We start from the raw sequence: 13,206 nt of genomic DNA, 5'->3' as shown, positions 1-13,206 counted from the left end.
ATATATATATATATATATATATATATATATATATATATATATATATATATATATATATATATATATATATATATATATATATGCTTGTACATGTATGTGTAGTGTGACCTAAGTGTAAGTAGTAGTAGTAAGATGTACCTGAAATCTTGCAAGTCTATGAGACAGAAAAAGGACACCAGCAATCATACCATCGAGTAAAACAATTTACATGTTTTCGTTTTACACTCACTTGGCAGGACGGTTGTACCTCCCTGGGTGGTTGCTGTCTACCAACCTATTATTATTATTATTATTATTTAAAGACTAAGTATTCTTGGGAAACGGTTCTAATAGAAAATTGACTAAGTGCGCCACTAAGTGTCCCACAATTATTGTACAAGAGAGCGGCCCTTATCCTCTCGCATGCTATCTCATTACTTTTTAACAAGTCACTAGAAACTAGCACCTTCCCGAAACTACTCAAGACGGCAAGGGTTACACCAATACATAAAGGTGGTGACCCTACAGATTTAAACAACTATAGCAGTGTCTTCCATTGCAGACACTGCAAGGCTCCAGGCGGACATCAACCAAATCTTTCAGTGGGCTGCAGAAAACAATATGAAGTTCAACGATGAGAAATTTCAATTACTCAGATATGGTAAACATGAGGAAATTAAATCTTCATCAGAGTACAAAACAAATTCTGGCCACAAAATAGAGCGAAACACCAACGTCAAAGACCTGGGAGTGATTATGTCGGAGGATCTCACCTTCAAGGACCATAACATTGTATCAACCGCATCTGCTAGAAAAATGACAGGATGGATAATGAGAACCTTCAAAACTAGGGAGGCCAAGCCCATGATGACACTCTTCAGGTCACTTGTTCTATCTAGGCTGGAATATTGCTGCACTCTAACAGCACCTTTCAAGGCAGGTGAAATTGCCGACCTAGAAAATGTACAGAGAACTTTCACGGCGCGCATAACGGAGATAAAACACCTCAATTACTGGGAGCGCTTGAGGTTTCTAAACCTGTATTCCCTGGAACGCAGGAGGGAGAGATACATGATTATATACACCTGGAAAATCCTAGAGGGACTAGTACCGAACTTGCACACGAAAATCACTCACTACGAAAGCAAAAGACTTGGCAGACGATGCACCATCCCCCCAATGAAAAGCAGGGGTGTCACTAGCACGTTAAGAGACCATACAATGAGTGTCAGGGGCCCGAGACTGTTCAACTGCCTCCCAGCACACATAAGGGGGATTACCAACAGACCCCTGGCAGTCTTCAAGCTGGCACTGGACAAGCACCTAAAGTCGGTTCCTGATCAGCCGGGCTGTGGCTCGTACGTTGGTTTGCGTGCAGCCAGCAGCAACAGCCTGGTTGATCAGGCGCTGATCCACCAGGAGGCCTGGTCACAGACCGGGCCGCGGGGGCGTTGACCCCCGAAACTCTCTCCAGGTAAACTCCAGGTATCAAACTTACGATTGCTATCCAAAATCTTTGAGAAACTCGTGCACAGGAGACTATATTCATTTATAACGGCACAAAACATACTCAACCCCTGCCAATTTGGATTCAGGAAAAATAAAAGCACTAACGATGCAATCATAAAAATGCTAGATCTGCTTTACACAGCATTGGAAAATAAGGAATATCCACTAGGAATTTTCATTGACCTAAGAAAACCTTTTGACACAGTAGACCACGTCATCCCACTCCACAAACTTGACCATTATGGTATAAGAGGCCATGCACTTGCATATTTCAAATCTTACCTTACTAATAGGAATCAGTATGTCACCATTAAAGACACAGCATCAACTACACGGCCACTTGATACTGGAGTTCCGCAGGGAAGTGTCCTTGGTCCCCTGCTCTTCCTCATATACATCAATGATCTTCCAAACGTATCTCAACACCTGAACCCCATTCTCTTTGCTGACGACACGACTTATGTCATCTCTCACCCTAATCTTGCCACCCTCAACACCATTGTTAATGAGGAGCTGATCAAAATATCGACTTGGATGACAGCCAATAAACTTACGCTTAACACTGACAAAACCTACTACATTATGTTTGGTAGCAGAGCAGGAGATGCACAAATTAACATTAAGATCGACAACACTCTAATTGCCAGGCATAATGAGGGCAAATTCCTAGGCCTATACCTCGACAACAACCTGAACTTCATCACCCATATCCAACACATAACCAAAAAAATATCCAAAACGGTTGGGATCCTCTCCAAGATACGATACTACGTGCCGCAAACTGCCCTTCTCACACTATACCATTCACTTATATATCCATACCTCACCTATGCTATCTGTGCTTGGGGTTCAACTGCAGCAACACACCTAAAGCCAATAATAACCCAACAAAAAGCCGCAGTAAGAATAATCACTAAATCCCATCCCTGGCAACACCCCCCCACTCTTAATAGATCTAAACTTACTCCCTGTTCAGTACATCCACACTTACTACTGTGCAATCTACATCTACAGGACCTTAACTAGTCATAAGTTGGCCTGTGATACTCCAATACTGAAACTATATATAGTGCCAAAACAAAAGCATTCACATTGCTAAACTCACAAACTAGTATTTAGTCACTTAGCCATAATACCAACTTACCTCATAATTTTGTAATATTTTAAACTTAAGATTTAATTTAAGTCTGCCCGAAATGCCTAGCCATGCTAGGTGTTCTAGTGGTACACTCTGTAATTATTATTTTACTACATATAAACCACACAATAACCAAATTCTGTTTACTCAGCATTGTAATCCTTATAGAGAATAAACTTTGAATTTGAATTTGAATTTGAATTTGATTTGAGGTATCGCCTCACTACGTTACCGTAGTGCTGACATTGTACATGCAAGTGGAAAAGTGCAAGACCAGTAGCGTAGATTTGTTGTACCAACTCATTAAGTGTCAGGGGTCCAAGAATGTTTAACTGCCTCCCAGCATACATAAGAGAGATTACAATAAACCCCTGGCTGTCTTCAAGAAGGCGCTGGACAGGCACCTAAAGTCAGTTCCTGACCAGCCGGGTTGCGGTTCGTGTGTCGGTTTACGTGCAGCCAGTAGTAACAGCCTGGTTGATCAGGCCCTGATCCACAAAGAGGAATGGTCTTAGACCGCTCCGCGGGGGTGTTGACCCCCGAAACCCTCTGCAGGTATACTCCAGGTATACCAAGATGAAACTCGGACAATGTGATCAATGTGGAAGTATATACACTATACACTCCAGGTAATACAGTAAGCAAACATATACAGGATACTCAGTCCTGAAATCAATGTACACAGGAACACCTAGTACTGTATAGAGACACAAATGCACACTGTAGCTAAGGAAATGGTGGAGGTACAAAACATTTAAGACATTTATTAGAAAAAGCTTCTGTCTTAGGACTCAATTCCTAAGCATACTGAGGCAGTGTTAATACTCACGCTGTGTAAGTTCCGTAACCCTGTGTTTGAGTAGCCAGGAGGGAGAGTGACACGAACACAAGAGGGAACCCGTAGCCAACCATCAGGAAGTATTTCATGGGGTTTATCGTAGCGAAAACCTGAGATGATAACATGGCTTTTGTTAATGCAATAATGACTATTATTGATACTCGGACCTGAATTAATATAGCTGTTATTACGACAGTAATTGTATGAAGTAACCGGAATATTGTTGTACTAATAATGACCCGATAAATTATTAATATTGTTTATACAAATTAATAATATTAATTTTGCTTTGACAAGGATATTATTACAGTAATACTGACATGAGGTAACACAAATATTGAAGAATGAGGTACTTGTGAAACATTTGGGAATCTTTATCGTGGAAAAATTCCACCAGCCAGTAGGTTCCTCACTCCAATTCATAGAAGAACAATAGAAAAAGAGGAGGAGGAGTCTGAGGTAAACAGCCCATCAGCTTGTATTACCCTGAACTCCTCCTCACCTTCCACTGTTCTTCTCTGTACTGGACCAAACAAGCCACTGAATGGCGACACGATTCTACAATAAAGATTCCTACAAGTCGTTCAAATGTGTCAGTCTTCACTTTGTGAGTTTTTAAACCATTTACATCATAATATAAACATTGTTTTTGTAATAATAACATGTGTAAACACAGATCTTGTTATTATACAGTTAACTAGAGATAAGAATTTTTTATTAATGATCTAAGATAACACTGATAATCCTGCTGTAATAAGGACTTGTTACAATATGGATTACTGACATATTGACATGAGATTACATTAATATTTTGTTGTAATAATAAGCAGAGATAACAAGGATTTTGGTTTATATTATCAATGGGATAAAACAATGATGCTCGTGTGAATCACTTATTATCAAGAGTATTATTACTGCAATAATCACTTGAGATAAGAACACTGTTGATGTTATAATCATATTCATATGATACCACCAAGCTGATCATTAATACACATGTGCAACACGTGTGTCGTTATTAGCGAACACGTGTACGGTGTGCAGCAGAATTCTTCACTCGAATATAAAAGCAACTTTCATACTGGAGAAAACATGGAAAAGAAATTTGTAATGTGGGCTCCAGTATATATATATGTTCCCATCCTCATGCCTCTGCTACAGTATATATATGTTCCCATCCTCATGCCTCTGCTACAGTACATATATGTTCCCATCCTCATGCCTCTGCTACAGTACATATATGTTCCCATACTCATGCCTCGGCTACAGTACATATATGTTCCCATCCTCATGCCTCTGCTACAGTACATATATGTTCCCATCCTCATGCCTCGGCTACAGTACATATATGTTCCCATCCTCATGCCTCTGCTACAGTACATATATGTTCCCATCCTCATGCCTCTGCTACAGTACATATATGTTCCCATCCTCATGCCTCTGCTACAGTACATATATGTTCCCATCCTCATGCCTCTGCTACAGTACATATATGTTCCCATACTCATGCCTCTGCTACAGTACATATATGTTCCCATCCTCATGCCTCTGCTACAGTACATATATGTTCCCATCCTCATGCCTCTGCTACAGTACATATATGTTCCCATCCTCATGCCTCTGCTACAGTACATATATGTTCCCATCCTCATGCCTCTGCTACAGTACATATATGTTCCCATCCTCATGCCTCTGCTACAGTACATATATGTTCCCATCCTCATGCCTCTGCTACAGTACATATATGTTCCCATCCTCATGCCTCTGCTACAGTACATATATGTTCCCATCCTCATGCCTCTGCTACACAACATATGTCCCATCCTCATGCTTCTGCTTTTTGGCTAATGGATTGAACACCTTCAATTAAAGCTAAGGGAATGAACACCTTCAATTAAAGGTAAATGAATGAACACCTTCAATTAAAGGTAAAGGAATTAAAACCTTCAATTAAAGCTAAGGGAATGAACACCTTCAATTAAAGCTATAGGAATGAACACCAATCATTTTTTTTATTTCTTCCTCATGCGGAATTATGGACGTTTCATAATTGTGAAAGCTTTAAAATGAGAAAAAAAAATCTTAAAACGTTTTCAAAAATATGTTTGTTGGTCGTATCGTTGGTTCCTATTGTTTTTAATACACTGAAAAATGCCTTAAAATTTTTGATATTGCTTTTGAAGGAGAGAAAGAATTTTGAAAACAAAAGTAAATTAAATTTTATCTTTCCTAAAGGAAACAAATTTATTTTCCCTGTCTCTACTGTTGAGCGACAGTGATTTAGTGTTAAAATTGTCGTGGAGTCCCCTGATGTTGGTGAGGAGCTCTTGATCCTAGGAACTGGATTTATCCTCCTTTTCCTCGAACTGAACCTGAATGCTACACTACGCTATATGACTTCTACTGGTGTAGTGCACTGTCGGCTACCACTAGGACAATGTTACTGGTGTGGTGCACTGTGCACTGTAGGTTAACACCGAGATAATGTTATAGTGTGGTCCACTGTGCACTATAGGTTAACACCGGGATAATATTATGGTGTGGTGCACTGTGCACTGTAGGTTAACACCGAGATAATGTTATAGTGTGGTGCACTGTGCACTATAGGTTAACACCGGGATAATATTATGGTGTGGTGCACTGTGCACTGTAGGTTAACACTGGGATAATATTACAGGTGTGGTGCACTGTGCACCGTAGGTTAACACTGGGATAATATTACTGGTGTGGTGCACTGTGCACTGTAGGTTAACACTGGGATAATATTACTGGTGTGGTGCACTGTGCACCGTAGGTTAACACAGGGATAATATTACTGGCGTGGTGCACTGTGCACCGTAGGTTAACACTGGGATAATATTATTGGTGTGGTGCACTGTGCACCGTAGGTTAACACTGGGATAATATTACTGGTGTGGTGCACTGTGCACTGTAGGTTAACACCGGGATGATATTACTGGCGTGGTGCACTGTGCACTGTAGGTTAACACTGGGATAATATTACTGGTGTGGTGCACTGTGCACTGTAGGTTAACACTGGGATAATGTTACTGGTGTGGTGCACTGTGCACTGTAGGTTAACACTGGGATAATGTTACTGGTGTGGTGCACTGTGCACTGTAGGTTAACACTGGGATAATGTTACTGGTGTGGTGCACTGTGCACTGTAGGTTAACACTGGGATAATATTACTGGTGTGGTGCACTGTGCACTGTAGGTTAACACTGGGATAATATTACTGGTGTGGTGCACTGTGCACTGTAGGTTAACACTGGGATAATATTACTGGCGTGGTGCACTGTACACTGTAGGTTAACACTGGGATAATGTTACTGGTGTGGTGCACTGTGCACTGTAGGTTAACACTGGGATAATGTTACTGGTGTGGTGCACTGTGCACTGTAGGTTAACACTGGGATAATGTTACTGGTGTGGTGCACTGTGCACTGTAGGTTAACACTGGGATAATGTTACTGGTGTGGTGCACTGTGCACTGTAGGTTAACACTGGGATAATATTACTGGTGTGGTGCACTGTGCACTGTAGGTTAACACTGGGATAATATTACTGGTGTGGTGCACTGTGCACTGTAGGTTAACACTGGGATAATATTACTGGTGTGGTGCACTGTGCACTGTAGGTTAACACTGGGATAATGTTACTGGTGTGGTGCACTGTGCACTGTAGGTTAACACAGGGATAAATTACTTGTGTGGTGCACTGTGCACTGTAGGTTAACACTGGGATAATATTACTGGTGTGGTGCACTGTGCACTGAAAATTAACAACAGGACATTGATACTGGTGTAGTGCACTATGCACTGAAGGTTACCACCAGGACAATATTGCTGGTGTAGTGCACTGTGCACTGATGGTTAACACCAGGACAATATTACTGGGGTAGAGCACTGTGCACTGAAGGCTAACACGTGGACAGTGATACTGGTGTAGTGCACTGTGCACTGAAGGTTAACTCCAAGACAATGACACTGGGGTAGTGCACTGTGCACTGAAGGTTACAACCAGGACAATATTACTTGTGTAGTACACAGTGCACTGATGGTTAACACCAGGGCAATATTACTGGGGTAGTGCACTGTGCACTGAAGGTTAGCACCTGGACAGTGATACTGGTGTAGTGCACTGTGCACTGAAGGTTAACTCCAAGACAATGACACTGGGGTAGTGCACTGTGCACTGAAGGTTACCACCAGGACAATATTACTGGGGTAGTGCACTGTGCACTGAAGGTTAACACCTGGACAGTGATACTGGTGTAGTGCACTGTGCACTGAAGGTTAACGCCAGGACAATGATACTAATGTAGTGCACTGTGCACTGAAGGTTAACACAAGGACAGTGATACTGATGTAGTGCACTGTGCACTGAAGGTTAACTCCAAGACAATGACACTGGTGTAGTGCACTGTGCACTGATAGTTAACACCAGGACAATATTACTGGTGTAGTGCACTGTGCACTAAAGAGTAACACCAGGACAATATTACTGGTGTAGTGCACTGTGCTAAGAAGTTTGCCACCAGGACAATATTGCTGGTGTAGAGCACTGTGCACTGAAGCTTAACACAAGGACAATATTACTAGTGTAGTGCACTGTGCACAGAAGCTTAATATAAGGACAATATGAGTGGCGTGGTGCATTTTGCACTAAATTATTCATCAGGACAATATTATTGTTGCAGTGCACTGTGCACCGAAGGTTAACACCAGGACAATGTTACTGGTGTGATGCACTGTGCACTGAAAGTTAACACCAGGATAATATTACTGGTGTGGTGCACTGTGCACTTAACGTCAACACCAGGACAATATTATTGTGGTAGTGCACTGTGAACTGAAGGTTAACACCAGGACAATATTGTTAGGTAAGACACATATGCAACAGTTAGGTATCTTTATTTCGAAACGTTTCGCCTACACAGTAGGCTTCTTCAGTCGAGTACAGAAAAGTTGATAGAAGCAGAAGAGACTTGAAGACGATGTAATCAGTCCATCACCCTTAAAGTTTTGAGGTGGTCAGTCCCTCAGTCTGGAGAAGAGCATTGTTCCAAAGTCTGAAACAATATTGTTTCAAAAGTTTGAACTATAGACAGAAAAACCGACAAGTATATAAGCCACGTCTACGGCCCTATGCTGTACATTCTACAAGATTGATGGACTGAACACATCGACTCCAGGCTGAGGGACTGATTACCTCATACTTCTCCTCTCCTTACGCCTTCCTCTTTGTATTGGGCTGATGAAGCCACTGTGTGGCGAAACGTTTCCTGAATAAAGATTCCCATATGCTGTATAAGTGTCTCAATCTTCAACTTGTCGGTTTTTCAAACCATTCATCACAACTGTCAGACACTGCAGCATCATGGGATCTTGTTACAAAGAATTCTTCAACACTTGTTCAACCTTTGGACGAGGACCTACTTCGACTAGTGGATGGTACCACTATGACCCCGCCTCCGCCTACTTCACCTCACCTCACTACAGTATATAAGCCACGTCTACGGCCCTATGCTGTACATTCTACAAGATTGATGGACTGAACACATCGACTCCAGGCTGAGGGACTGATTACCTCATACTCCTCCTCTCTTTACGCCTTCCTCTTTGTATTGGACTGATGAAGCCACTGTGTGGCGAAACGTTTCCTGAATAAAGATTCCCATATGCTGTATAAGTGTCTCAATCTTCAACTTGTCGGTTTTTCCAACCATTCATCACATCTCTGCTTTCTATTGGTAAGCCATGCCTCAATCCATGCTAGAAGTTTACCTCCTATACCATGAGCTGCCACTTTTCTTAAGAGTCTCTTGTGAGGTACTCTATCGAAGGCTTTACTAAAATCCAAATAAACAATATCATATTCCTTATCACTGTCAACTGCCTCAAATGTTCTATTGAAGAACGTCCGTAAGTTTGTCAGGCAGGAACGACCTCTCGTGAATCCATGCTGAGATTCATTTATCAAGTTATGCTCTTCAAGGTGACTTCTGATAATGTCAGCTATAATTGATTCTAATAACTTGCCCACTATAGATGTCAGGCTTATTGGACGGTAATTTGAAGGAGTGGACTTATCCCCTGATTTGAATATAGGAACCACATTAGCCATCTTCCACAACTCTGGCACAACACCGGTAAGGATGGACGCATTGAATACACTCGTTAATGGCTGACTAAGCTCCATCTTGCATTCCCCTGGAAAACAGCTCATCGGGTCCCGGGGACTTATTTTGTTTCAGTTTGTCTATCTGTTTAATAACCATGTCCCTCGTGACAGTAATATTAGTTAATTTAAATTCATCAGGAACTAAATAATTGTTAATTACTGGAATCTCATTTACATCTTCCTGTGTAAAAACTGACAAAAAATAGTCATTAAATAAGGAACACATTTCCAGTTCATTATCCGTCAGCTGTCCATTCCCAGTTTTCAGAGGTCCTATTTTTTCCTTCACCTTCGTCCTATACACTTGAAAGAACCCCTTTGGATTAGTCTTTGATTCATTAGCAACTCTAATTTCATAGTCACGTTTAGCCTTTCTGATCGCCTTTTTTACTTCTCTTTTAAGCTGAACATATTGGTCAGTAAGGTTAACCTCTCCTCTTCTGATGCGCCTATAAATTCCCCTTTTCTCCCCTAATAGATGCTTTAGCCTCCTGTTAATCCATTTGGGATCGTTAATATTTGACCTAATTTCTCTCTGGGGAATGTATATACTCTGGGCACTGTGTACATTATTAAGAAAACAATCATAAAAGCAGATCCCTTCATATTCATAAGTATGATTATCGTCAATAAAATCATTAGCTAGATAACCCTAATCAAGATTAGACAGATGTTCCCTAAGTCCATTATAATCGACACAACGAAAATCAGGGATTTTTACTGTATTATCATTATTCTTGCATTCCCAATTAATGCTAAAAGTGATGGATTTGTGATCACTTGCGCCAAGCTCTTCAGTTATCTCCAGATTATTCACTAGTGTTTCCTTATTTGACAAGACTAGGTCTAGCAAATTATTACCCCCTGTAGGCTCAGTTACGCTCTGTTTCAGAAAACAGTCCTGAACTGTTTCCATAAAGTCACTGGACTCTAGATTACCTGTCAAAGAATTCCAGTCAATTTGACTAAAGTTAAAGTCCCCTACTATGACTATGTTACTGTGTCCAGAAGCCCTAACAATTTCGTCCCTAAGAAGTCTCCCTCTATCGTAATTCAAGCCTGGAGGTCGGTATATTACACCTAGAATTAGTTTTTCTTGACCCTCCATGAACTCTACCCAAACAGACTCTGTTACTGCACCTTCTATTTTTATACCTGTTTTTATGCAACAATTAATATTTTCTCGAACATACAATGCAACTCCTCCCCCTTCCCATTACATCTATCCACATTGAACAACTTAAATCCCTGAATATTACACTCAGCAGTCATATCCCGACTCTTTAAATCATACCACGTTTCAGTTAATGCAATGATATCAAAGTTCCCAGCACATGCTACCAAACGTAGTTCATTAATTTTATTTCTTGCACTTCGACTGATAGCATAAAATACCATCATATGTTTTTTCTTCTGCACATTTTTCCTATTCATCTTTGTTTTCACACAATTTCTGAAATTATCATTACCCAGAGTTACTCCATGACAGTTACTATTAAGATTCTTAATATCAGAGCATAAGTCAATATATCCATACTGATTATTTATCATTTCTAAACCCATACCTCTAACTAATCCTAGTTTAAAGTCCTAACAACCCCCTCAACTGAGTTAGCAAGAAAACCCACACCTGCCCTGGATAAGTGAACCCCATCCCTGGCATACATGTCATTTCGGCCATAGAAGTTGTCCCAGTTGTCAATGAATGGTACTGCATTATCCTTACAGTGTTTATCCAGCCAACAATTAATACCAATTGCTCTGGACAACCATTCATTACCAACACCTCTTCTTGGCAAAATGCCACATATAACAGGGCGCCCCCCCTTCTTCCTAATTATGTCTATAGCTGTCCTGAACTTTCTAACTAAATCCTCACTTCTACGCTTGCGTACATCATTGCCTCCAGCACTGAGGCAAATAATAGGATTGATCCCATTACCGTTCATGATGTTGTCAAGCCAGCTAACAATGTCCTCCATCCCAGCCCCAGGAAAGCAAACCCTCTGTCTCCTACTCCTGTTCTTCAAGCAGAATGCCCTATCCATGTATCTAACCTGGCTATCCCCAACAACAACAATATTCTTAACTTCCTTGTTGTCGTTCGTCGTGACGATCCCAGTATAAGAACATAAGAAAGGAGGAACACTGCAGCAGGCCTGTTGGCCCATACTAGGCAGGTCCTTTACAATTCATCCCACTAACAAACATTTGACCAACCCAATTTTCAAATAAGCTCTGATGTGCAAGTCCCACTCAAATCCAACCCATCCCACTCATGTATTTATCCAACCTAAATTTGAAACTACCCAAAGTCCCAGCCTCAATAACCCAACTAGGTAGACTGTTCCACTCATCTACTACCCTATTTCCAAACCAATACTTTCCTATGTCCTTTCTAAATCTAAATTTATCCAATTTAAATCCATTACTGCGGGTTCTCTCTTGGAGAGATATCCTCAAGACCGCATTTTCCTTACAGTATTTGTCCAGCCAGCAATTGACACCAATTGCTCTGGACAACCATTCATTTCCAACTCCTCTCCTTGGCAAAATGCCACATATGACATCACATTCATCGGGTAGCACCGAGAATGCGTTGGAGGTTTCCACAGGAGTTTCCACAGCAGTCTCTTTCTTCTTCATCGTTTCTGGCTTTCCATTCGTCTCCTTGATCGTCAACTTCGTCGTCCCCTGCTGTACAGCCACTGACCACGATCCCTTCTTGACCTGAGGACTCGAAACAGAAGGACTACTACGAATCCTCTTGTTTTCTTCCGTCAATCGCCGTATCTCCATCTTCGCTACCCTCAATTCTTCCTTAAGTTGCTGGTAAAGTTGCTCGATGGAGGGCATCTTGGTTCAGTCCACGGGGAGCAAACAAGACACTTCTTCACAGAGTTAAGTACAGGTCACCACCACTAATACCTATGTGTCTGTGTGTACCATGAGGGACGTATGTGTCTGTGTGTACCATGAGGGACGTATGTGTCTGTGTGTACCCTGAGGGACGTATGTGTCTGTGTGTACCCTGAGGGACGTATGTGTCTGTGTGTATCCTGAGGGACGTATGTGCCTGGGTGTACCCTGAGGGACGTATGTGTCTGTGTGTACCCTGAGGGACGTACGTGTCTGTGTGTACCCTGAGGGTCTTATGTGTCTGTGTGTACCCTGAGGGACGTACGTGTCTGTGTGTACCCTGAGGGACGTATGTGTCTGTGTGTACCCTGAAGGACGTATGTGTCTGTGTGTACTCTGAGGGATGTATGTGTCTGTGTGTACCCTGAGGGACGTATGTGTCTGTGTGTACCCTGAGGGACGTATGTGTCTGTGTGTACCCTGAGGGACGTATGTGTCTGTGTGTACCCTGAGGGACGTATGTGTCTGTGTGTACCCTGAGGGACGTATGTGTCTGTGTGTACCCTGAGGGACGTATGTGTCTGTGTGTACCCTGAGGGACATATGTGCCTGTGTGTACCCTGAGGGACGTATGTGTCTGTGTGTACCCTGAGGGACGTATGTGTCTGTGTGTACCCTGAGGAACGTATGTGTCTGT

General features: G+C 41.7%; 1 protein-coding gene across 2 annotated transcripts in view; it reads right to left on the bottom strand.

The window, feature by feature from the left end:
• The window catches only part of LOC128693117 (adhesion G protein-coupled receptor L3), a 305,787-nt gene that overhangs the window by 26,138 nt on the left and 266,443 nt on the right, over positions 1-13,206 (bottom strand). For both annotated transcript variants that reach the window (XM_070089532.1, XM_070089533.1), the window contains exon 22: positions 3,456-3,574. In XM_070089532.1, coding sequence (XP_069945633.1) covers positions 3,456-3,574 — 119 coding nt within the window. The remainder of the gene's footprint in view (positions 1-3,455; positions 3,575-13,206) is intronic.

This window comes from Cherax quadricarinatus, chromosome 28 (genome assembly GCF_038502225.1).
Source record: "Cherax quadricarinatus isolate ZL_2023a chromosome 28, ASM3850222v1, whole genome shotgun sequence".
NCBI lineage: Eukaryota > Metazoa > Arthropoda > Malacostraca > Decapoda > Parastacidae > Cherax > Cherax quadricarinatus.
Note: the sequence above shows the minus strand (reverse complement) of the source record. Positions and strands in the feature narration are given on the sequence as shown.